Genomic DNA, 27,150 nt, shown 5'->3' with positions numbered 1-27,150 from the left:
TTTTGGTCTATAATGCAGCTCCATTCACTTTCTGGAGGATGAGTGAAACGTAAGAAATATACAATTACAAGGAGAAATTGTATTTCACAATTTTTTTTATTTTATCTATTTTAATTTATTTTTTACATGCCACATAGTCTATTTTATATATGTGCTATTTCTTCATGCTTAAAAGCAATCTGAAGCTCTTGCAAAAATAAACCAGAAATTTCTCTAAAAGAATATTTAAAAAAAAAAAAAAAGAAAGAAAGAAAGAAGAAGAACACCAGTGCTGCTAAAACGTGCTCAAGAAACAGTCGAAAAATAAATTAAATTCTTCGTTTTAGATTGCAACATACAGGGAAATAAGTTGGAGAACCGCTGGGTCAGGCCAGGCTGATGATGTGTCAGAAGAATGTAAATTATGTGGCTTTCCTCCCAGAGCAATAATTCTTTTTTTTTTTTTTTTTTCTTTTAACGAGCGGGCATGAAGGGGGTGACATACCGCCGCGCGCTGCTCCGGCTCGCGCTGAATGGGCTCGAGCACAAAGCAGTTCGGAAGCCTCCGCGAGGCCCCTCGGCTCAGCCCGGCGGGAAACCCCTCGTCTCGTGCCGCACATGGCTGTTCTCCCACGGCGCGAGGGGAGAGGGGAGGCTCCGGTGTTGTTAAACAAGTGATCCAGGAGGGCAGAGAGGGGCCCGCTGGAGACACAATGCCAAGTTTAATCGCTCCTTTTGACTCCTGACACCGTTCACACGAGCCCCTCGTGCGCCCTGCAGTGTGTCGGGTGTGTTTGTCAGGAGGCAGCTGCAGCACAACGTGCGACACCTTAATGTTTTTTGTGTGTTGTTTTTTTTTTGTTTTTGTTTTTTTTGTTTTGTTCTTTTTTTTTTACAGGAGGGTTTTGTTGGCAGGATGAATTTTTGGGTTTAAAAAAATCTGACAAGATTGCTTAGAAACGTTGTGCGTAAAAGTGATCTGATCTGCCTTGTCCACGTCATCCTGCACTGGCACGAGTCTGGATGTATCTGATAGAAACAGAACCTCTGACCTGTCTGCTGTCGAAGTCAGTGAGCTTTAAAACAACCCCAGTTTATATTCTTCTCCACCCACGAACACTGATGTTGTTTTTTTGCGTCTGTTTGAGCAGACATTTCGTGCGTAAAAGTGTTCCGGTGGAAGCCTTCTCTACGCCACCCTGCACTGGCTGGATGCATCTGCTAGAAACAGAACTTTTGACCTGATTAGTGTCAGAAAGCTTTAAAACAAGCCCAGTTTACATCCCTCTCCACCTGCCTCGCCGATATTGGTTTCTCTAAGCGCAAATCATGCGCGCAAAAGCGTCTCCAAAGGCAACAAAGTGTGCTTTTCCTGCGTAAGAAAAAAAAAAACCTCCCTCAAAGTGCGCTATATATTTTCTGTGATGGGGGAATTCCTCACGGGTCTTCACTTTCTCCTCTCTCTATCTCCTGCTGTTCGTGCGCCGTCTCGGCTCTCCACGGAATTTAAACGTCACTCACGGTTGCGCGAGAGGCTTCACGCTCCGTGTGTCGCCAGTCCCCTGCCTCGCGCACATTAATATTCCTGTAAGTCTCAGTCATGAATAACAATTACACCGTGTACCGGGGGTAGAGGCGGGCGCTCGGTGCTCACACACTCAGAGCGGCGGCAGCTCGGGGCGGAGGAAGGTTGAGCGTGGAGCTGCAGATCGGGGCCGCGCCTGCAGACAACTCGTCGTCGCTTCCACCTGGAATGAGTCGGGTTACCCCGGCCTGACGCGCTCTTTCACCAGCCTGCTGTTTTGTTTTTTTTACCGTGCGCTCGCTCGTGACACCGACAAGAGGCTTTTACAGATGTTGGTTCACTCGTACTCCACCGCGGTGAGTTCTCCTCCCCTCACACTGTGTTTCTGAATTCATGTTAGAATGGTGAATCTGGAGATGACTGACCGCTCGGAGGTTTTTCGTTATGAGACGTTTAAAATGAGGCTCGTAACGTTTTCCTCCGGGCTCTTTATGCTTTTTTTGTTTTTGTTTTTTGTTCAGGAGATTCAGTGCCAGTTATGCTGCTCTGGCTACATCACCAGAGGCGACACACATAAAAGCGTCCTGATCCTGGGCCTCCACCTGGTTTCATTTGGTTAAAATGTGCTTCTCATTCTGCAAGCAGTTGATTTATTTTGTTTTATTTACCTCTTCTTCCCTGTATCCTCCTCAAGGACCGGCATGACGGTGTCTCGAGCCACAGCTCGCGCCTGTCCCAGCTGGGCTCGGTGTCGCACGCGGGACCCTACTCCAGCGCGCCGCCGCTGTCTCACGCGCCCTCTTCGGACTTCCAGCCTCCGTACTTCCCGCCGCCGTACCAGCCGCTCGCTCACTACCAGAGCCAGGACCCGTACTCCCACGTCAGCGACCCTTACTCCCTGAACTCCCTGCACCAGAGCCAGCAGGGCGCATGGGGGGCGCGGCAGCGGCAGGACGTCGCCGGAGACCGGATGGACAGCTCGGCTCTGCTGGCGCAGCCGCGGGCCTCGCTGCCGCAGCTGTCCGGGCTGGAGCCGCGGCGGGACTACGGCGGTGTGCGGCGGCCTGATGTGCTGCTGCACTCCGCTCACCCGGGACTGGAGCCCGGCATGGACGGACTGCTGCACGGGCTGCACGGTATGGAGGACGTGCAGGTGAGTCACGGCTGAGATTTACAGGAGATAATAATATGCATGTAAAACATTTAACACAAAGAGTTTAATTTATTGTTTTTGCTATTTTTGTTGCAAAAGTTATTCTAAAGACTTTTTGGGATTATTATAATTGAGAAAGGTAAAGCCAGCAGGCACCGGGGTCTGCTGGACAAAGTAGAGAATATACAGCTACAATTGTATTGAAATGTATTATATATAACACAATAGCACTCCATCAGATATAAACACTATTTCACCATTTTTATTTTCATTAGTTTTACGTTTAAAAAAATAATAATTTCAGCCTTTTCGCTGCAGAATAAAATAACCTTAATAGCTTTCACGGCAGCTTAAAAATACTGGAACTAAAATAAAGATAATGAGTAAATGATAAAATAATAAACGACAGTGGGAGAAACGTATCGGTAATTGTTGACAGTTGTCCTCTTCATTGTCTCCGCATGTTTCGCCGTGCCTTTAGAGCTGAGGTCAGTGAACTCAGCAGCTCCCTCAGGGCTGGACGCTCACAGCTGCTGTAGGCTGAACGCAAACGGCCCACAGCTAAACAAAGTTGCCTTCAGAGTCCCGACACGTCCTCTTTTGATGAGGAGACGCTGACGTGTGGAATAACCGGCGGAGATGTAGTTAAAGCAGAGAAAGTGTGAAGATGCTGCAATATTTTATAGGGAAAAAAACAGACATTTTCCCCCAATTTTGTGAGAAATTTATTATTATTATTATTATTATTATTATTATTATTATTATTATTATTATTATTATTATTATTACATCCATGTTCACTCTATTTGTCGCTGTCATTTTTGTGTTTAACAATGATTGTTTTGTTGTCGCTGCTGTAAGACGTGATGAAACAGACTTTATTGTCAGCTGTGTAGGATTTCTTCCCCCCCCCCCCTCAGGGCACGACCATCACGGATTGTTTTGCCATTTCACCTCCACAATAGCCTCCAATTTCTGGCTTTCAGTATTTGTGTCACGCATTTATTAACCCCGCGTGAATTTGTTTTAGGAAATTCTCTTTTTTTATTTTTATTTTCTCTGCGTCTCTCTCTCTCTCTCTCTCTCTCTCTCAATGCGTGCTGCATCGTCAGGTCTGTTTAACGAGGAGCTCATCTCGCAGGGTGATGGATGTTGAGTGAGTTTGACGAGAGAGGGTTTAAATTTCGCGAGCATGGGAGGACACGTCGTGATGAGTAACATATTTGTTTGCTCGGTGGAAACAAACAACTTAAAGGCGTTTGCCCCCCCATTGAAATGAGTCCTGGAGCATTTTTCTTTCGTTTTTTTGATTGAATTCGAGTGAAGGAAACAACTTTCAAATCGGTTGTGGCAGCGTGGATGTCGTTGAATTAAGCAGATCATAATGATTTTTGTATTTTTCTGGTTCCGACAGACAATCGAAGACACCAACGGAACGAACATCCTGGATCAGTCGGTGATTAAGAAAGGTAGGACACACAAACACAAGCACATCCATCTCTGCCTGTGTGCATTACGATTAAAAAGAAATGCCAATAATTAAAATAACACATATAAAGTAAATAAAATTGGGTAACGTTATGTATTTAAAAAATATTTTTTGAGATTGAAAGAGCTAAAAAAAAAAAAAAAAGTAGGGTTTTTTCACACTTACTGTTTGATTATATTGTTTTTTTCATGTGTGCTGTAAATTATGATGATTTATGAGTTTCAGAATAGCAATCATGCTCATAGAAATGTAAATCTCAGCATGTCCTGCACCAGATGCTACATATCTCCCTGTTTTCGGCCGATCTGAGCCTTGTTTTTAGGGAGATTAGAAAAAGCTGAACTATCCCTTTATATGACCATAAAGACTATAATATGGCCACTCATCTGTTGTTATCTATCATCTAGATTATCTATTAGCACATGTGTGCTGTAAACTACACTGCTCATAAAAAGGTCAGTCACAGCAGGACTCGGACCTCACGCTGCCGATCTCCGCGTGTTCGGCCGATCCGGGCCTTGTATTTTGGGGTGGGTGGGTGGGTGGGAGTTTAAAAATGGGTTAACGATCCCAGCATATTGACTCGCAGGCAGCAGCGTGTCTCTGACAGACAGGCTGCCGTGCTGCCGCTCTGATGATGTGCGGTGATTTAGTTACGGGATGTTGAGTGACTGAGCTCCCCGCGGGGCATTTAAGCCGCTGATGTAATAAATGGCACCGCTCACGGAGATCTCGTGAGCTCGTTTAGAGCTAATCTGCGGTATTATCCCCCGTGGAGCCATCAAGGCCCCCTCGCGCTGACTGGCCCCTATACGTGCACGCACGCATGCACGCACGAGGCTCGCTGCTTCTCTTTTCTCGCCATTAGCGCGCGAGCAATGAGCATTAAGACGCGGGACTGAAGGAGCACCCAGTGCTGCTGGTGATGGTGCTGCTGGTGGGAGTTAAACCGGCCGTGGAGAGGAGACGGGGAGGTGGCTAATGCGATTTGAGAGCGCGAGCCAATCAACAATCGATAATATTGTAATGAGAACGTCGCGCGACATTAAATAACAGCAAATGCCCGGCGCGTGGGCGCTTCATTAGGCCGGGGCCGCCCTCTGAGCGCGCGCGCTCTCCCACAAAGTTAGACAGAGAAGTAGTAGAAGAAGGAGAAGAAGAAGAAGAAGAAGAGATGTGAAACTGGTGTCAGTGTGTTCTTATGTAAGAGACTCACAGCGCCTCCAACCTCTCCTCCCTCAGTGCCCATGCCGCCCAAGAACATGGGCTCCCTGATGCTCGGCAAGGACGGCCTGATCGGCGGGGTGACCGTCAACATCAACGAGGTGTTCTGCTCGGTACCGGGCCGCCTGTCGCTGCTCAGCTCCACCTCCAAGTACAAAGTGACCGTAGGGGAGGTGCAGAGGAGACTGTCCCCGCCCGAGTGCCTCAACGCCTCCTTGTTGGGGGGCGTGTTGAGAAGGTACGAGCTCAGCCCTCCGAGCATGTTTGACTGAGTGTGGATGTTTTAAATAAAAAAAGAAGAGGAAGATGATTGAAGAAGAAAAAAAAGAAAGCTTGTGGCTCGTTAAATATGCAGAGGCGTCTATTAATTAAGGCCTCTGTCTGAAACTGAGCCATTTACAACCCAGATTGTATTTAACATCACCAAAACCTCTGGAGACCAGCTGATTCTACTGTTCAATAAAGTGTCCAGAGAAGAGAATATAATTTTTTGGCATAATCAGAATATCTCTAGATAATTGTGCCTCATAGTCACTTCTACAATATACAATCTTACATGAATTCGTTTTCCCTTTTCCTTTTCTGCAGAGCGAAGTCCAAAAACGGTGGGAAGTGTCTGAGAGAGAAGCTGGAGAAGATCGGACTCAATCTGCCTGCCGGGAGACGCAAAGCTGCCAACGTCACGTTACTCACATCTCTTGTAGAAGGTGACTGATTTACTGGGTTTAACTCCACAGACACACAGACACACTCTGTACTCAGCCTGTATTAAACACACTGTAGAAACCAAACTTTTTTTTTTTTTTGCATTTGTGACGTGTTTTGGCGATGATCTGACATCACTGAAGAAAATAGAACGTCAAAGGTCATGACCTCACAGGCCTGACAAATGACTATCACCCTGTTTTCATAAAATGGCTGCAGGAATGTGAAGTCAGGTAGATATATATTCAGTATTGATCGAATGTAAAGATTAAGGCTGGAGTTACTGAATTAGATGAACTAAGATGTTAATTGATTAAAGGCTGCAGTTTGGGCCTGCGCATGTGTACATCAGCATTTTGGATTTAAGACAACTTGTTTATTTTTCTGTATAGCTCTTGTTTTTCATATATTCTTTAATATTCTCAATAAATCTGGTCATCTTTTTATTTATTCTAATTTGGTAATTATTATCTAATAAACAGGTAATATGTATTTTTTTAATTTCTTTTTTTTAAATGTAGTTGAATATTTCCATTCAACCCAGGATTTAATCACCATTTCAAGTCATTTATTTTGTACTTTTTTTTAGATGTTTTAACCACCAATTTGTCAGGTTTCACATTAAATTTAAATCACGTGTCCACTCTTGCCTGCAAAAAAATGAATAAAAAAGAGCAACAAAATGGACTGATAATCCTGATAATTTAAGATAACTGGCACTTATTTGTAATTTTCATAATAACACAAATTAATATTTCACCACGTTTTAACATTTTTTGCGTGGAAGGAAACTGGTGTGTAAAAGGAAAACGTGTCATTCCTAATGACTGTCTGCTGTATGTCCTGAGACAACCATGAAATATGTGATCACAGCACGTCCAGAGGTCCATATATCTGCCCAGTCAGCTTAATTTGTGTCAAATATCGTCAAATATTTACATCCACTGTCACTTTTCTTTTGATAACTCTGTCTTTAACTTTACCTTCCCTCCTCCCCCACCCTCAGGTGAAGCGGTCCACCTGGCCCGGGATTTCGGTTACATCTGCGAGACGGAGTTCCCCACCAAAGCCGTGAGCGAGTACCTCAACCGGCAGCACACCGACCCCAACGAGCTGCACACGCGGAAAAACATGCTGCTGGCGACAAAGTGAGTTTGATGGAGCGTTTGATTGGATCCTGTCCCCTCGCCGTCTTTATGGGCCGTCGTAAGAATATCTAATGTGCGTCTGCAGCGTAGCATGCAGGGAGACACCGGCGGTTGTAATGAGATTACGGCCTGTGAGTAGCTGCTGTTGAGTCGTGGAGAATAAAAGGGGGATCAGGGCCCCTCATGCGCGTACGCTGCCCGCAAAAAAACAAGACATGTCCAGTTCAGCTCAAATTTTTACTTTTTGCATTGGCAGATTTTTTTTCCATCACTGACTACAAGCAAAACAACACCCTATTTTCATTCTTTCCAAACTTATTTCTGAAGTGGAAGGTTTATAGCTCCTGGTTGCCATTCAGAAAAGGGTTCTGTCGCTGTAGATTTAAATTACGTAACTGCGTGAAAAAAAACAGGCCTCTGCAATCATTTCCTTTTCTGATGAATGAAATTATTGCAAAATGAAACCCTCTCTCATTTTCCTGGGGCCTCCGTGGCCCCTCTTTGAGAGCCCCCCCGAGGGTGCAAACCTCTCCTCCCTTCTCCTCTCCTCTGTGATTTACCCTGTGTCACACACACACACACACACACACACGCGCACACACACACACACACACACACACACAGGGCCACATTTGAACACGGCATTGGCATTTGCAAAAGTAGAGCGAGAGTTTCTTAATGAACGCCATCGAAGTCGATATGGATCTGACCTGCGACGAGACGGCTGATTGAAAAAAAAAAAAATCCCATTCTGAAAAATTAGGGTGGCTTAATTCAATTTAAAGAGCGAGCAAAAATCTGCATTAAGGTCAAGAAACAAGGGCGTCGTTCAGTTTTTACAGTTTAATTGCAATGCAAGTTTAGATTTTATGATGTGACTCAGCATCCTTACCAGCAACCTTTAGCTCAAGCTCACTGTACAGCTCACAGACGTTAGAAAATGCACGAGCCCTGAGGTCGTATCAGGTTGTATGTTTGACCTCGGCTTCTGGACTTGATCCATTTTTGTGCTTCTCCTTGTGAAGTTACTTATATTAATCCGTTTTTATCTGGCAGTCTAAATACAAAGTCCTCCAATCAAGGATCTTCTCGTTACCTTCAGCAACCAAGCCGCAGAAAAGAAGAAACAACTGAAAATTACATATTTAGTTCGATTTTTTTTTTTTTCGTCTGTTTCTACGATAACATTTTAAAAAAGCATTTTGCAATTAATGAGTAATACTATTCCAGGATCATTTGCCTCCCTCCGAATGTGGGTTTTTCCAGACGAAAAAAAAAAGGTTGCGTGCGGAGCAGTAAACCACCTAACAAAGATCCCTTCAGGAAGCTTGTATTTTTAGCTTGCATAAACAGTGCTGTCTGCCGGCCCGGGCCGCGTGAAAAACCCATCTGCCTGTGTCTGTGTGTTTGTGCGCGTCCCAGTGTGCTCTGCTCAGATTGTACGGTGTGCCTCGCGCTCGGTGGATGTTTGATGCTCACATTCAAACCTGTTCCAATACTGTGTGTCGGTGCTGCCTGTTAGAAATTCATTATTTAGCAGTGAAGTGTTTCAAGTCATCAGAAAACAACAGCGAGGGCCTTGAGTGTAGCCCCGGGTGGCGGCTTCTCCTCTCTCTACTCCCCTAACCCCAGCTGGGCTCGGCCCGCACAGCCTGTCACTCATTTGCTGGAGCTCTGCCCTTAGGCCGCTTACAGGGTGTGTGTGTGTGTGTGTGTGTGTGTGTGTGTGTGTGTGTGTGAGAGAGAGAGAGAGGGGAGAGAGGGTATAAATCTGAGAGAGGGAATGAGAGAGGGGTCTCTTGAATATAAAATGTGGGCCTAAAACCAGAGGATGATTTGTTGAAATTTAACAAGGAGAAGGCGAAGGCTCGATTTTCTTTTGTCGGTGCATTGCTTTAGCTTCAGATCTGCTGCGTTGACGAATGGAGATCGCATAGGACGAGGCCTCGTCCAAAACCACGCGTGTTAACAGTTAGAGGTTTACTCTTAACGCACGGAGGCCTCAAAACAGTCAAACTTTCTTGCTCACACGTGAATGGTGTGACGTCATGTTGCGTGGGTGTCCAGTGTCTCCTTGAAATTACACTTAATTGTTTTCAAAGGTAAAACACGGTCACACCGGAGTCCAGGATTCACGTCTAGCTGTTGTTGGATCATGGAAAAAAGAGAAAGAGCAGGACCTCGGTACACATCGAGTGCTCTCAACACTGTGAAGTCCTCGAAACAGCAAAACAAGCAGAGACTTTCACAGTAAAGTCATTGTCAGGACAGGCTTAAAATACCAGATGTTCACTTATTCAGATGTCCACAAGATCTTAAACAGTCATGATTATGTCTCTGAGCGCTGAAGGACTTAATATCTGTCTCATTATTTGACTAATTTCCACATAGTCACATTAGAGCTAACATTTCACTGAGGTTTAGGATTTGTTTGACTCCTCTGGTGAAGGCTGGAAAAATATGTTCTTTAAATGTTTGTTAAAAACTCTCGAACGTCTCAAGTCCCTGCTGAGTCTTTCCGCATTAGACGGATCATGCTCTGTCCCTAACCTTAACCAAGTGCCAGCAGCGCCTAAACACGACCATAAAAACAGCATAACAGTGATGTCGTCACTGTGACTGGAGAGTGCCAGATTGACTGTTTTGGTTGAAAAACAAAAGAAATTCCTTGTCAGTGAGCATTTCACCCATACGTTCCTGATCAACATTTTTAGAATGTGCCAGGTCTGTTGATTAACATTTTCTCGTTGTGTTAATAAAAGACGTAATTCGGTTGGCATTATGTTTCCTTTAAAACTTATTAGCTGTTGCAAAGAATTCAATATGTATCTGTTTTGTCATTATAACAAAGTGAAACCAAACTTTCTATGGCATTCTCTGTAGTAAAATAAAAACATGTAACTAGAATCAGGAGGGAAAAACTAATAAATAGAACAGAAAAATGAAGCATGGACAGCACCAGTAGGGGAGCGTGAAGTTAGTCCTCAGCTGTATGTCAGACGCTTTGCACTTCCCCACTCTTGCTGCTTTTGCTTATCTTATTATTACTTATTGGTCATCAAGCAGAGAAGGTCTCAGCAGTAAACTGCAGTGTCAGACCTTCAGAATAAAAGGCATTGTTTTAGATTGTGACGTAATCACAGAACAACAGACAAAAAAGTATCCCTCAATATCCCAGAGTGCAGTTCAGCCTCAGACATGTGTTCAGGGAGTTAAAGATCCCCTCTGTGCAAAAAATCTCTAATGTGTGTCTGACATTGCAGGGAAAAAAGGTAACATTAAGTCCTTCAAATGGCATCTCAATAAAGATGACAAAATATATAAATATGCAAATAATCCTCATTTCACAAGTTTTACCTCTGGGCACAAGTTGCCTCCTACTTCAGCGTGTGTGCACTGGTGTCCATATCACCCTTGCATATGTTGAATACTGGACCAGGATTGGCTCCCTAACTATTTCTGATGTCACAAATCATGCTCATGGGCCCGTCTCTTAAAACCAGCCTTCTAATGTCAAACTGTGCACAGTGAAGCTCAAACATGCGACTGTAGGAACAAGAAGAAAAACGGCTTTTTCACTAGAGAGGGACGTTAAATCTGCTCCGTCCAGGTAAAGGTTTGCTGTAGTATGTGCTTTTTTTGTCTGATTGTTTTACAAAAGCATTCTGGGAAAACACACGGAAAATGAAACAAAGGTAAACAGAGAGAGGCCGATGGAAAGTGTTCCGTTGTAAATCAAGCACTGGGATGCACTGAACATCACTTCAAGGAGATAGAAACAGAAAAGTATCAGGGGGAAATTTTCCTTCGGGATAGATTACGTCACACAGGCTGAGACAGAAAAGGTAGAATCTTTTTTTTTTTTTTTTTTGCATCACGGCTTTTGCAGTAAAATAAGTGCAGGCTCAACGGAGAAAAAACCATCCTGCTCACATGTAAATATCTCAGGGTTAGGCAGTGTGCATCCTGTGGCAAAGAGACCTTGTTGAATATTCAGAATTCTGATGTGACAGCTTAAATCTTGCAATTATTAGCACAGCACTGACGCACCGAACGTTTGCTTTAGCTCCCCCTGTCATTAGACGGGTGGGTGGGATGCCGCAGGACACTGCAGTTTGAAAAGTTTGAAGAATAAAAGGTACATTAAAAAAATTTAGCTTAAAGGGAGAGTTCACCTCAAAATCAACAAAACATACTCTTCCTCTTATCTTTAGTGCTATTTATCCGTCTAAATTGTTTCGGTGTGGGTTGCGGAGTTATAGAGATATTAAACATAAAGTTCTCTGCCATCTAACAAGTATAATGGAACTAGATGGCTCTTGTTCATGTCTCTTTCCAGAAATAATGAGCTGGAGAGAAATCACAGCTTGTTGTGAGCAGTTTCATGTAGGAACATTTTTATTTTTACTCTACCTCACCACACCTGCCAACCATATAACTTAACCATGAGCTGAGATAGCTAAGATTGCTAACATCACAGCTCAGCCAAGGTGGACGCGATTACTGTCTACATCTTGTGCTGTTACGAGTAGTTGCACATTTCCTTTTGTGCAGTGACACATAAAAAAAAAATGGTTCCTACATGAAACTGCTCACAACAAGGTCAGTGGATCATCTTAAGTAATCACCAGCTCATGATTCTGGAAAGAGACACTGCTGTTTGGGTTTTTCAAAAGTATTTCGGGAGATCCAATAGTTCCATTATTTTTGATAGAAGGCAGAAATATCTAAAACTCTGCAACTCACCCAACAACAGTGCCGGTGGATAAATACCAGTACAGGTATGAGGGGAATTATGCATATTGATTTCGGGGTGAACAGTTTATTTCATGTGAAAAAGATTCTTTTCCCCCTCATATCATCAGATATAATCTAATAATGTTGCTTTGTTCTGGAAGGTTTAATAGGTTGCATTCAGTTTCAGGTTGCAGTGCAGGAACATCTGCAACTAATGCTGCACATTACCCTCAGTGTCATCCCTTGACTGTGTCTCAGCACAGAGGCACTCCACAAGGTTTTAGCACAAACTGTACAGTTGCTGCCGACGGCCTTTTTCGTAAGAACTGGACGCTGATTTTGAAATTAGAAGATTTCTGTATTAACTCCAGACAACTTAATTTTTTTCTTGCATTTACAAGTGAAGTCGAGGTGGCAGTTGTACTGTGTCTGATTTTAAGAGGGCAACGATGAATGAGACATTCACCATGTTCATTAAATCACTAGGAAAATACATATACTTAACGCTGCCACCGAATGTGGTATTGCTCTGTTGGGGAAACCCTAACCTGACGCCTGTCTGTGCCTTCCCCCCTGCAGACAGCTGTGTAAGGAGTTCACAGACCTGCTGGCCCAGGACAGGACTCCCCTGGGCAACTCGAGGCCCAGCCCCATCCTGGAGCCCGGCATCCAGAGCTGCCTCTCCCACTTCTCCTTCATCACGCACGGCTTCGGCTCGCCCGCCATCTGCGCCGCGCTCACCACCCTCCAGAACTACCTCACCGAGGCTCTCAAAGGACTCGACAAGATGTTTCTCAGCAACCCTCCCAACAACCGGCACGGGGACGGCGGCAACAAGGGTGGCGACAAAGAGGAGAAGCAGCGGAAATGAAGCACGGGGAGAAGGGGAGCGATGACGGAGAGCTGAACGAATGGGAGGCCGACACACAGACAGACAGACAGACAGACAGAGGCGTTACACCGTCACTTCTAGCTTTACACCACTGCCACTGACCTGCCACACACAGGGCTGAGGTGGAGGAGGAGGAGGAGGAGGAGGAGAAGGAGGAGGAAGGCTCGGTAGAGAGGAAAAGGCAGAGGAAGACACCCGTGGGCCAGTGTCAGAGAGCACAGAGGGATTTTTCATCTGTGTTACGTTCTTTTCATTCCCCTGAGGACATGGTGGTTACTGTGTTACATCCATTTCGCTCCTTCTGCCTGCATCCTGTGAGACTGAGACGCTGCGAGCAGCCAACAAACTACATTGTGTGTGTGTGTGTGTGTGCGCGTGCCTGAGTGAGTGTGTGTGTGCGTGTGTGTGCTTGTGTTTGTGTTTGTCCTCACGCAGAAAAGCATTGTGGGTATGAAGATCGGGTGACGAGCATTCTCTCTGTGAAAAAGGTTTGTCTGGTTCCTTAACACAAGTGCGAGGAGGGAGGGTGTTAATTTATGTGTGTAAATATTTATTTATATTAATTTAAATGGATGGTTGTGTAAATAGGTGCACCCGCAATTTTGGAGTAGGCCTATTTATCTGTGATTCGATCTTTGTGAGCCAGCGGGAGGGGATGGGTGGGAATGGGGGTGGGGTGGGGGGGCAGGACTCATCCAGTGTTTTTCTGTTCTTATAGAGCTGTTGTCATGGTGCTGATGATGGGTAGACATGCTTCTAATTGTCCAGTGATTTCATTTCTATCACATTGATAATAAACCATGTGTTTTATTATGCGAGGTGTGCAGCCTGCGCCTTTTCTCCAGGGAAGTTCCCACCGAAGGCTCGTGGGTCAGAGTCACTTTGAGTTCAATTCACTGAAAATGTTAAACAGTGATATTCATTATCTGATTCCAGGGTGTTCACCTGAAATAATCTCATGAAATATTAAAGGAGGGCTATGGAGTTTTAAGGAAGGCATTTTAATCAGAAGAGAAAGATCATTCTCTCTGTGTCTTCATGACTGAACAAACTGAATAAACAAACTCAAAGGACAACACAGTTTCATACGGTTTTACTTCATTTGTATGTGGCGGACCCTGCCACCTATCTAGCCTCAAACAGTGTTTTCCTCTGAGAACAGCTCGTTTATTTAGTTATGGGGGTTGATTATTACATTATTAATATTGTAAATAGTAAAATTCAGCTTTTGAATTTCTTCTCCAAAACTACATAGTGCCCCTTTAATGGACATCTGGAAGTGGAATAGTGTGCAACTTTCTGGGTCAAACTCACAGGCCAGGCAAATTTGAGTTTTCTCCGTCTGTTCGCCGCTATATACACCATTGTAATAAAAACCCCATTAAGATCAGATTAAAGGGCCGACTTCAGCAGTAAAGAAAACCATGAACACTTTTGGTAACACCCTATAATAACCATATTAAATAATGGTAAATTGATAATTAATTAAACTTAAGTCAGCAGTTTTTTTTTCACTGTTAATAAAGCCCAAGGGACTGCGTGAGACCAATATTAAGAAGTAAAAAAAAAATTCTGTCATATCGGCTGATATTCACAATGATATCGCAGTTACCCCTAAATGTGTTTATCACACAGCAGTAGTGACCAAGATATGGAACAGAGGCAGAACATTAGACAAAATAAGTGCAGTGAAACAGTACATTTACTCGCAATTTAATTATCATAAATCATTCCATTTTTTTTTTTTTTTTTAGCATTTTAATCTCTACAGAATCTCTAATCACCACATATGACAACATATTTACTAGGGCTAATATTTCAGATTTTACGCGACACTTTTATTGGGTCTAAACAAATTAACAACATTACAGTGATATAGATTTATAGTAAAAAAAAAATATATATATATATATAATAGCGATAGCAAATTTCATCTTTAACTTTGTTAACTGTGTGTTATGTCTCTTTTTTGGGCAAATAAATTCCACTCAATCTAAGTTTAGAGAGGTGGAGAGAGACTCTGTGTAACCATTACTATATTTAAAAAAAAATGTGTGAAAAAGCAACAGGGTGATAGACAAATGATCTACAAGGCACAACAACCCCTATGCCCTATTCACAGGATATTATCACAGGCCTTTGTATATCATTAACACATAATCAGTAATTAATTTTTGAACATTACTGTTATTGTCAGTATCGTATATCACAACACTCCATTTTATGCTTATTGTAATGTTGCAACCAATATTTACAATACTTTATAAATGGTTAATAATTACTGTGTAGTTCATCTACAAACATTAATTGAATGGCCATTGTAAAGTTTTAATTGATGTTAATGCACCTTTACAACAGCTTAATAAACAGTGCATAAAGTAGTTTTTAAAGGAGAAAAAAACTATTAAATAAAGTTAAAATATCTATGAATTTACCATTTGTTAATGATGGTTATGAAGTGCTACCCGTTTGTTTTAGTATTTTAACTAAAACTGTGCATACACTGGAGGATACAGTACATTTCTGATCGTTGTTAAGACATGGAGCACTAACAAACCAAAGCAAAGAATTAGTATTTCAGGTGTTTCTGTAAAAAGCAGCCCAACCATCGGCCTGCATGGTGCAGAGAAGATGGTAAGGAATAACCTCACCACTAATTTTCCTGCAGGGAGGAAAATACGTGGAAAAGATTGAAAATGGTGATATTTGAAGGCACAAGCTCTGGTATGAATGCAAATGATAAAAGTACCACCAGGGACATGACATGTCAGTCACAGCTGGAGGTGCTGAGGGGTCAGTCTGTATAGTGACATGTTGTAGCACATGGTGTGCAATATTCATGGTTTTTGCAATCATTTGAGTGACCAGGATAACATGTAACTCATTATCATACTCATTATTAATAATAATTTACAACAATTTGAGAAAGTTTTACAATCCAGCAGCCAACAAGCTTGAACACCAACGTACTCTAGGTCAAAGCAGCAACATCAACTGCGGTAAACGGTAAAAAGATGATGAGAGACAGAAATTCACCAGACTCCCTTCTAAAATCATTCAGTTTTGTGAGTTGTTAAGTTAGGAAAACCTTTGTAAACTTACTAAACCCGTGTTTCTGACAAATTCTTAATTATTTGGGACTTCTTGCAAATTTGGCAGATGTTATGCAGCTTAGGTTCCACATCCATGCCCTCGACCAGTAGCACAAGTACTATTTGTAAGAACGAGGGTGTCCCTGTTTCAAGTCAAGATCTCAGTTATATAAATGTTTTACCACTTCACTTGTAGCTCATATTAGGTGTAGACCAATTATCGGGCTGATATTTAGCAGTTTCTGATTATCAGTATCAGTTATTTTTCTGTCAGATTGCGAATAAAATAATTTTAAAATGTGCTGATTTGGCTCGGATACAGCATCCTCTCACACAGCACTATCTGACTACGTCACAATAAATAGCCTATAAAAACTGGAATAATCTGAATCTACTGAGTAACTAGTGACTAAATCTATCAAATAAATATAGTGGAGAAGAATAATAAAGTAGCAGAGAATGGAAATACTCACATAAAGTACCTCAAATAGAATTTAAAGGGGCACGTTTTACAGTATCAGTGTGGTAGTAATACAAACTGAGAACAGCTTGTTTATTCACTTAAGGTCCCCAGAACACTGTTTGGAGGAAAGGTGGCAGGGTCCGCCACATATGGACAAAGTAAAACAGTATGAAACTGTTTTGTCCTTTCAGGTCAGTTTATTTATTCAGTCATGAAAACAAAGACAGTTTGCTTATTTAGTATGTTTAGGCATTTAAAATGTGTTAGTGAATTTCTTTCTGATTAAAATTTCTTCCCTAAAACTACATATTGTAGCGCACCTTTAAATACAGTACCTGTTGTACTGGTTTATTTCATCACTTGGTTGATTTTAAATTGTAGTGCAAGTGAATATTGGTTCCAAATATATCAGTTTTCAGTCTCCTTGATTTCTAATAAGCAGTTTCCGTATCTGCCCTGAAAAAGCCATGTCGGTAGACCTGCACTTTATATGGGGGGAAAACATGCTAAATTGTTTCTTTAAAGGTCCTTTTTGGAAGAAATGTTCATTTCTGAGTCTCATTCCCAAATTGTCCCAAAGCCACGAGTTGGGAATGAGATCTAAAAAAATTAAAAAATAAACGTTTGTTATAAATAGCGCCTTTAAATATCATATTATGACCGTGGAGATTAGAGATATGGGCTGCTGGAGATTATTTAACATTTAAAGTCTTTCTAATTTTAATTTAGAAATAATGATAATAAAAACAAATAATGACAATTAAACTGTTTTAATACTGCGATAGCATTGTGAGGTTTAAAAATATCAGCAGTCTGGGGTGCATTTGTTGCAAAGCCTCTGAAATGAACACGGAGACACACACACACACACACACACACACACACACACACACACACACACACACACACACACACACACACACAAACATCCTCACATGATGGATACCGTCTTATTCCAGGGAGATAATTGGCTGTATATTTTCCGGCCAGTGAGGCTCTTCTCTCCCTCGCACGCGCGCAGGGGGAATAGACTCGTGCCTCGCGGGCCCGCTTCTGCGGTGGGGCTCTACCGCCGGTGTGCTAATGACGAGAGAGCGCGAGACACAGAGGGAAGTGGAGAGAGAGAGAGAGGCAGAGAGAGAAAGCTAATGAAAGAAAGAGAGGGGGGACAGAGGGAGAGAGAGGGAGAAAATGGGGAGGACGAGGAGGAGAGAGAGGGAGAGAGAGGGAGAGGAAGCGTCCCGCGGGCTAGGTGTGACCCGTGGAGTGGAACGCCGCGTGACGCAGGTGCAGAGTTCAGCACCCGCATGTCCGCGAGCGGTTCCCGCTCAACAAAGACAGGAAGCTGCCGAGCATCAGTGGCTCCAGCAACGACAGGTTGATAAACAAACAAGGCGGAGAGAACAACAACAATAACAACAAACAAAAAGGAAGAGAAACATGATGCTTTAATGAGTGTAATCAGCCAACATCCGGCCACCACGAGGACAGGAGACATGGAAAATGAAACATTAAGGAACTTAAATAACTGAAATTTGAACATCAGACAGATGTTTCTGTTGTGGATAAATCAAAGTGACCCGGATATTTCTATGGAAATAGAAACATAGCCATGGTGTTTTAGTACTTTTGAGGAACAAAACATTTAAGACAAAATTAATTTAGATCTGCAGTGTCAACAAAAACAATAAACTCATGCCTGAGAAGTCACTCAGAGAGAACACGATGATTTGATCAAACAAACCTTGACTTTACTTGACATCTCCAGCTGGAACGAAACAGCTAATCACCTAACTCGAATAATCAAATGATGATTTATAGAGTTTTACTATAAAGTGTCAAATGAGATGTGGCAATGAATGTGTGGCCTAAAAAACAACAAAAAAACCCTAATCTTGGATTATGTAGGAATATTCCTCTTCTTAAATAAGAATACAAAGAACTGTAATCTGTCATTGGTGCAAGAGTTCCTAAAAGTTGTGTTTGTCACTCACAGTACAGAGCCTCAGGCCTGCTGAAAATGTCAGTCAGGGTTGTACATACAGAAACTGAGTCATGAAAATATCATAAATTATGGAAAACTTGTTTAAGCTTTTCCTTCTTATACTACTGAAGTGAATTAATAGTTTTTGAAAGATTGGATAAGGAAAATACTGAAAAAAACAAAACAAAAAAAAAACAATTCACTCCGAAAATTTGAAGACAGGTCTATTATCTCAGATGATATAACATTTAACGGGCAGATTCTCTTTTTTATGACGTGGCAGTGATTTTTTATGGGTGACATTAAGCGTGAGAGTCCACGAACCCATGAAGGAAGACGCAGCTGCGTTCCAGCCTGCAGTCAACATGCAGCATTACAGTACTTGCTGCCTCATCTTCAGAATAGATCTGTCTGTGGTTTGTAAAGCTTTCCAAATATTTTGTGTCAGACATGACGTGTGTTCAACATTTAATCCAGTCCTGTACGCGCATGTTTTAGACGTTTCCCTGCTCCAATCTGACTCAAACAGTCAGCTCATCATCGAGCTGATGAAGCCTGAGGAAAATACGTGGCCCTCTGTACCGATTGATAAACGCTTCATATGATGGATAATGTAATGTTCTGAGTAGACTTATTTTATAGTTTACCCACCTTGGACAAAGGATGTTTAAAGGGAACCAAACGTGTTACAAAACTTGAACAGTGGAGTTTGAAATTAAGTTGATTTTGTGTCTTTTTACCCTCTGAAGAATGTACAAGTATGAAAACTGAATATGAAACTGAAAATATAAAATGCAGAGCGTACACAGGTGTCAGTGGAGCGCTCTGATGCAATAATCCAATTCCTGCTCTCGCATTCAAATAACAGGAAGCTAATTCGCAGCGCCCTGTGAGCTCTGACATGGAGGTATTAAAATGTTCCGACAGGAACAAAATATTTGCTTACGCCATCTTGTGAAGGGCTCATTGCATCTTAATCATCATTGACCTTGTAAAAACAATTCAAAGAACAAAATGTAAGTCTCTCTCAAAAGCGATTCAGAGCTTCTTCATCAGGGTCACTGTCATCAGCAACAAAATGACGGATTATCCACCTCTCTGGACAAAAACACGTGTATCTTTAAAAGTGTATTGTGTAGTTTTATCCTCTCGCGGTTCACATATAACTGCTCTGCGATCTCCTGTGGAAGTTTTTGTGAGTCCAATATGGCCAATCGTGCCGCGGCGCATCACTTCCTGTTCGCCGGGGAGCCATCCACCTGCTGCAGTGTTTAAAATGGCACCTGCAGGAGCTGGAAACAACATGAATCACTTGCGTCTGATGAATTGGTGATAATGGGGAGCAAAATTTATTTTTATGAAAACGTCACAGGTCGTTACTTTAATGAGAGGGCCAGCGGAAGGTAATCAGGTTATGGACTGAGCTTATGAAGGCGTTGGTAATATTTGATACGCGAAGTGTGCGAGCAGTGCTGACAGTCTCTTCTATATGCAGTTATGTCTGCAGTCAGTCTGTCTGTCATTTTGCCAGGAAGTGAGAGAGCAGGCCCCCATCAGCAAAGCCCCTCAGCGTTCTGTCACGCAATGGGCTGTAAAAATGCTTATCCAACACACACACACACACGCGCGCGCGCACACACACACACGCAGGTTATCCAGCATGCAGACACCCGAGTGCCGGTTGGGAGTAATTCCTGCTCGGGGCACTGTGCTCCAGGCAAGGCAGGCGCGTGCTGGATATTTCATTATTCATTAATTTACTGTTTAACAAATCCTGTCATTACTGAGCCCGAGCCGAGTTCACACACACACACACACACACACACACACACAAAACACACACTCGCAGCAGTGGGTGTCAGGCGTGGCAAATCGGCCTGTTTGATCCCGGCCTTCTCAACAAACGGGGAGAGAGCCATGAATAATAAGAAACGTGAAGCCTCGCCGGAACGAGGGAGCGTGACACTGTCTCACAAAAAGCCCTTTAGCATGGAGCAAAGCTCCGCCGGGGCCTCACCGAGGGCCCAGGGTTCATTATATGAAAAGACAAAACAAACAGTTGGCACAACCGTGATCGATATGAAAGGCAAAGCTCCCACACACACAAAAGGCGAAAGTGAATCAGTCATGTTTGACAAAAGACGCCGCGCAGTTTCCTTTCTGCACATGGAGGAGTTGAGCATGGCTGCTGTTTACTATTTTCACTCCTGAGTCCACTAATGGGATCAGGATTAAAGCTGTGAACATGTTTTTGGCTCATCCATCCCTGTTTCTGGCTCAAATCCCAGGATAAACAAAGGGGTTCCTACTTGAGTTTCCCATGAAACAGTCGAATATATACAGAACGATGAACTCAGACACTAGAATAATGACTTTTACTTTCCCTTTTCAGTCTAGTTCACTTAATTAATTAACAGAGGAAGCCTCCAGGCTACAAATATTCATTATTTCACAGGAAGAAAAACACGTATCATAAATATTATAATGATATATTTGTGTTGTACAAACACATTTCATTCTAAATCACTCCGTAACCAAAGCCAGCATTTCACACCGCGCGGCTCGTGGCTGGAGAAGGTGGAGAGAGGTGACCGGCGAGTTGACAGCCAACCAGCGGAAAGGCGAAGGGTTAAAGCCCTCGAGTCGTGGCGCTGAATGCCACGGCGGAAGGATAAGGCCGGTGTTCCAAGGAGAAACGACTTTATTTCTCAATCTGCTGCCCTCAAGTACGGCGCGGTCTGTGGGTGGCCACAGACTTGATGTCATTAACATGTGACATATGTAGAGCTGACTGGAAGTGGCTGGAGGCCAGTGTTTGTCTCCAGCGCTGTTCTTGTGTCTACGGGGCCGGGCAGGCTGAGTCTGGGCTTTGTCAGCAGCCAAGCAGCCAAGCAGCCAGCCAGCCAGCCAGCCAGCCCACTGTCTGCTGCTGTTGATAGTGAACACGTTTATCAGTATGCATGACGGACAGTGCGCATGAATGTGTGTTCGCTGGTAGCTAAGGGCAGAAGAAGTGGTGGTGGCGAGGGGGGTCTGGCTGGTTGTTCTTTCGGGGGGGGTCCTTGGATGTGTGGGCAGGGACACGGGCAGTCCGGGTCCCTTAAGGTTGGACTGAAGATGCTGAGTTGAAGTGACACAGCTGCTGCTGCTGCTGCTGCTGCTGAGGCAAGGCTGCCCCTCCAGACGGGTCAAGGTTACACAGAGGACAATACACTTCTGCCACACAGCTTCTCGCACTCGCTTACGCAAAGAGACACTCGATACAAAGCAGCGCTGCAAGGTCGGAGAGGTCTGGTCATGTTTATTGTAAGGAAAGGTCATGTGATGGTACTCTGGTGTTTTAGCCTCTTAACAGGTTATAGTCTGATGTCTAAAATGTGTCTACGAGTTCCATTTTTCAATGTTGTTATTCAGTGTGGGACAGTGATTACTGCTTAATGCCAACCCATGCCTACTATGCTCTCACAAGTAGTATCATGATACACGTGTCTTTAAGGGTACAATCGGCCATAATCCAGTGTCAAATGAATCTGCAGGAGGAACGGGGGTTTGTTTGTGTTTACCAGCACCAGCTCTGATCGGTAGGGATTGAAACCCGACACCTGGGTGGTCACGCCAGTTATCACCTTTATCCAGCGTGATGCTATATGTTAAAGTCAAGGATGCTCAAACATTGTTCAGCTGAAGTTTAGCTTGAACAACAGCAACCACCGTAACAGTGTCACCGATCACCATTTGGTGTTCCCTGATTTCTGTCCATGAGCTTTTGGCCCTGGTCAAAAAGTGGTTAGACTTGTCAGCTTCCTTCGAGGAAACAGAGGAAGCAGCCGGTGGTTTGCTTTAGATGTGATCACGGCGAGAAGCGACTGTTAGCTCTCAACCAATGGCAGCTGTCGAAGAGGTCAGCATGGATGTTGCCATCACAACATTTCTTCATTAAAAGAAGAGTGAAGAAGCAACACTGAAGGCTTTGGTGAGAGTTCAATTCAGTAAGTTGGACAGCAGGTAAAGCTCTCCCTTTGTTGATTTGATTGGTCGAAGTTGGCCTTTTAAGGATGATTACAGATAGTTTATCCAATCAGCTTTCAAGTGTTTTTTTTAATTATTATTATTATTTGAAAGCACCTGCCCTTTTCCAAACAGTTTCTAGTAGCTCCTTTCACGACGTGTCAGGTTAGTATTATATTGATTTTGAACCGGCTCAGGTTTTGGCTGTATGACTCAAATTATGGGATGGTGAGGGGGTTTGAGGATAACTACGAGTATCATCACTGTCTAACTCCAGCTTGTGCGTGCGTGCATTATTAACTCTGTGTTTACCAACCCCCACACGCTCTCATACACACACACACACACACACACACACACACACACACACACACACACACACACACACACACACACACACACACACACACACTCACAGACACAGTCCTCTGAGAGCCAGTTGTTATTAGCTGTGTTTATTGTTGAGGCATGCTCAGGTCATATCACTTACACACAAACATACAGGCAGGACCTGTAAAAACGCAGGAGGAGCCGTAGAGGAAAATTAATCAAAGAGTTTACTACTGTAGATATCTAACAGATGCCACAGCGTCAAATTTCACGCAGTTAACAACATCTTGAGCCATAATGTAGGATATTGTTATCCAGTGAAAACCACCTGCAATGCTCTCATCAAGGAGCACTCCCGCGTTCAGTTTTATCAAAAAATTCAAAAAACACCAAAGTTGATGATACGTGGTTTTACCTGTTTAACACATATCTAACCATCTATGCAGTCACTGAGCCCTCTGAGTCGTGTTGGGTGACTCAACCCCTGCCTGTGTACTTGCTTCTGCTCGCAGGTCCAGTTTGGTGATGGTCAGCCTTGTGTTCAATTCTAATTTTGACTCGGGAATCCACATCTGGCCAGCAGGCGAACACCTCCGATTCAGCCTCATCCAGATGTGATCAAAGGTAGAAATGAGAGAGGATGATGATGTAGAAAAAAAAAACAGACGTTACAGATATTATAGAGATTCTGATTTGGCATCGAATACTGTGAGAGATAGTGAGGGAGGGAGACAGAGAGACAGAGGGAGGGGGGGACACACAGAGAGAGAGAGAGAGAGAGAGAGAGAGAGAGAGAGAGAGAGAGAGAGAGGGCCTCAGGGCGATAGAGGTCTCTGCTCAGTGTCTGAACAAAATGCCCAGTCTGATCGAGTGCGTAGGGCCATGAACCGACCTCCACCCCATAGCATCCAGCCCACCCTCACAAACACTCATATCAGTGTGTGTGTGTGTGTGTGTGTGTGTGTGTGTGTGTGTGTGTGTGTGTGTGTGTGTGTGTGTGTGGAGCGAGAGAGAGACTTAAAGCTAGGCAGACAGATATAGCCATCATTTCTGTGACAGTTCATTTCAGATGAGACGTATACAGTTCAGTTTGTTTGAGTACATATTTAATGTAGAATACTAACAGCTGCTGTCTGCTGAGGCAGAGGGTTTTATTATGGTGATGCATATAAATATGGATGGGGCTCATTATTTTTTGTTGTTATCTGTTTAAAGAAAAACAAAAACAGGACTTTAGCAGCATTTCTTTTGAATATTGAAGAGGGGAAGGGGGAAATCTAATTTCATGAATACCCTTGGCAGCTCAAAGACTCTAGATTTAACCCCTTAATGTGCTTAACATCACACACCTTCTTTTATTTCTTTTAAGTAGATTCAAGAAGAAAAAAAAACCTGGTAGATAGCTAACTAGTTGTCTTCTTCAACTCCTTTATTTCTTTTTATGGCAGGTGGCAACCAGCGCTACGGTGCATTGCCGCCACCTATTAAGACAAAGCAAGAACTGACAGAATAAGAAATGATTTAAGAAGCGCTGGATTATTTGCATGATTATTATCATATCATTAACATGATATCAATATTTCATTTTTTTATATCACAGTTATTTTCAATACCGGTAGATTGGGACGCCACTGTATCCGCACTGACTGAACAAATAGGTTTTATATGAACTCATGAACTCTCCTCACAACTCATGAAGCTAGAAGATGTTTACCAAAAAAAAAAACCTGTTTAAAACTTTTGGATCTACCCACAGATACGAATGTTTGGTGGATTTGAGCAGGACATTGAGGTTTAAAGGGATAATCAGACATCTTTGGAAAGTGCTCTTATTTGCTTTCTTGCCCAGCATTAGAAGACACAAATCAAAACCACTGGCACTTTTGTATGTTGAATATGAAGGCTAAACTAGCCTAACTAGCTGTTTAGGCTAGTTTAGCATAGCTTTGCCCAGCAACGTAAAAATTATACATAGCATTGTTACCTTTGGATAGAGCCATGCTAACTGTTTTCACTTGTTTTCAGTCTTTACTCTAAGCTAAGCTAAGCTAAGCTAACCAGCTGCTGACAGTGGCTTCATATTTACTGACATGAGAGCAGTATCAGTCTTCTTAGTTAAAAAAGTATATTAGCATGTTTCCCAATACTATACATTTAATGAGAAGCTGTCATTATCTTTTCTTTTTTCTTACTGGCAAGATTTTTGGTACATAAACAGCAGTTTATTAGCTTTTCCTCTCCATTTTGCACCTATTTTTAAAACTATTTTCCAAGCTGTGCAAACTGCAGCAATCAGTGTTTCCCTACAGCAGGAGACGAATTTGTCTTAATCCTTTGAAAGATCTGGGTTTGAATCAAAAACAGGTGAAAACTGAATGACAAAGACTTTTCAGTCCCAAGAGTACAATTCAGGCTTTTGAATACCATATCAGCTGAACCAAGTGTGTGTCTTTGAATAAGTGCTTGTGAGAAAGGGACAAGGAGACAAAGGGGACACTGGAGTGGCCGGTGGGCTGCTCGGGTTAGTTTGGACAGCAGCAGCAGGGCTTTTCTTGATGCTGAACCAAGAGGACAGGAGGAGGCCCGGCCATGACGCTCATCACTTCTGAAGCCCCCATCTGTACTGGTGTCTCCCCACCAGTCAACTAGCCGACACACACACACACACAATAACGCACACCAACACACATGGCTCTAATCCCTTCTGACAGTGCTCACATTCAGTTAGGCCCCACAGTGCTTGTGCATGTCACTGACCATAAACAAAACATACACTCCTCTACAGGAGACACACCACAGGACACGGGGCGTGGATACCCGAGAAATACCAAAAGACAGGGGTGTGGGGAGTGTGCGTTGCAAAAGCGTGTGTGATGCCCGTGATGGGTGTCTGTGTGTTTGTGTTTGTGTGTGTGTGTGTGTGTGTGTGTGAGGCTTCTAGGGAAGGAGAACAGATGCCTGCAGGTCATGTCATATCTCTGACATTAGGGCAAAGTCAATGGCAGCCAAGCCAATGGAAACAAAGAGGAGCTGGTTTGCAAGCAGCAGGGCTGGGTGCTGGATGAAGTAAAAACATCACATCACGCTGAATTTTTTTTTGTTTTATGTTCATTATCTGGTTGGTAGGGGTGGGATTCTCTTGTCACCTCAGGATTCAATTCAGAGGGCTGCGATGTGATCATAAAGCAGTTATTGATGCATCGTGATGCACAGCCCAGTCACTAGAGACAGTTCATTCACAACATGATGTGGAGGTAAAGGAGGTAAAGGAGTTATTACAAGCCAACACGGCTGCCAAATGACTGGACGGATGCAGTTCGGTGGAATGACTTCCAGCCCTTTTAGTGGAGACTAAAACCAGCATCAATGAACGTGGTAACAAATCAGGTATTTTAAGCCAAACCATAATGTTTTCCAAACTGTAACCAGGTGTTTCGTGTGCCTAAACCTTAACAGGCCATAAGCAGCTTTGAGACAAGAGAGCAAGAGAGAAATATCAAATGTAACCTACACAAACCGAAAGTTACAAGGTAAAGAAACGTTCAGTTGAACTTGAACTGTGGATTTTCCAGGAACGTAATGAGCTAACATTTATTCTAGCAATAGGGTTGCTTTGTAAATAGCTTTTTGAAATCAATCAAAAATGTGTAGTCATGATAACGGCGCAGTACTCAGACGGGGGATGCCAATTCACAACTGTGCTGCTTTAAAAGACTGTGGACTGTGGACAGAAATAGGCTCACAACAAGGCTAACAAACTAGTCACTACATACGCACGTATTTTATTTACTTCATTCTTTGCGTTTCACCATCCAGTGGGCTCAGCCATAGGGACATACAACCATGTCTTACATGTTCTTACAGGCCATTATAATGTCAAGAATGGGGTTTAAATTTTTAGGGTTCAGACCCAAAACAACTTGGTTAGGTTTAGGAAAAGATTTTTGTTTGGGTGTGAAAAAAGTGTGCTGCATTGTATAAAAGAGGTCAACATTTGGTTTGGGACACTGGACACAAAGAGATGTCTCCCAGATGAAGGTCCCAAAATTTGAAGCATCATTTGCACAGATGCACATTTTCGTTTCCATAGGAAAGTGAGAATGAACCAGCAGAATGCCGCACGCCATCTCCGGTGTTTTCACATATTTATTCAGCCACTTCACATCTCCAGGTCCTTTGTGTTCACCACTGTCAACTACACAATGCAGCGCTGGATGAAACGTCTCATTTAGACGATGTTTGTGTCTCTCCTCTTGCTCAAAAGTTAAGAAAAATGACATTTAAAAACTGAAGGAAGAGGAAATCATTTCTATCCTGCTCAGAAGAAAATATTGACACACACACTCCCCCGAGGTTGTTTCTCATATTTTTAGCTCCTGTCAAAAATTATTACTTTAGATTTTGGTGTTGTGTTTTGGGAA

General features: G+C 43.0%; 1 protein-coding gene across 1 annotated transcript; it reads left to right on the top strand.

Annotated features, from left to right (window-relative positions):
• Positions 1 to 1,398: 1,398 nt before the first annotated feature.
• On the top strand, positions 1,399 to 13,486 carry tfap2b (transcription factor AP-2 beta). The gene is made up of 7 exons (XM_037086410.1): positions 1,399 to 1,860; positions 2,199 to 2,657; positions 4,072 to 4,126; positions 5,389 to 5,608; positions 5,959 to 6,077; positions 7,082 to 7,223; positions 12,540 to 13,486. Exons 1-7 carry the CDS (start codon positions 1,834 to 1,836, stop codon positions 12,829 to 12,831), a joined length of 1,314 nt encoding a protein of 437 aa, XP_036942305.1. The 5' UTR covers positions 1,399 to 1,833; the 3' UTR covers positions 12,832 to 13,486.
• The last annotated feature ends 13,664 nt before the right edge of the window (positions 13,487 to 27,150 follow it).

Source organism: Acanthopagrus latus, chromosome 22 (genome assembly GCF_904848185.1).
Source record: "Acanthopagrus latus isolate v.2019 chromosome 22, fAcaLat1.1, whole genome shotgun sequence".
In the NCBI taxonomy this organism is placed as follows: Eukaryota; Metazoa; Chordata; class Actinopteri; order Spariformes; family Sparidae; genus Acanthopagrus; species Acanthopagrus latus.
This window is presented reverse-complemented; position numbering and strand designations above follow the sequence as displayed.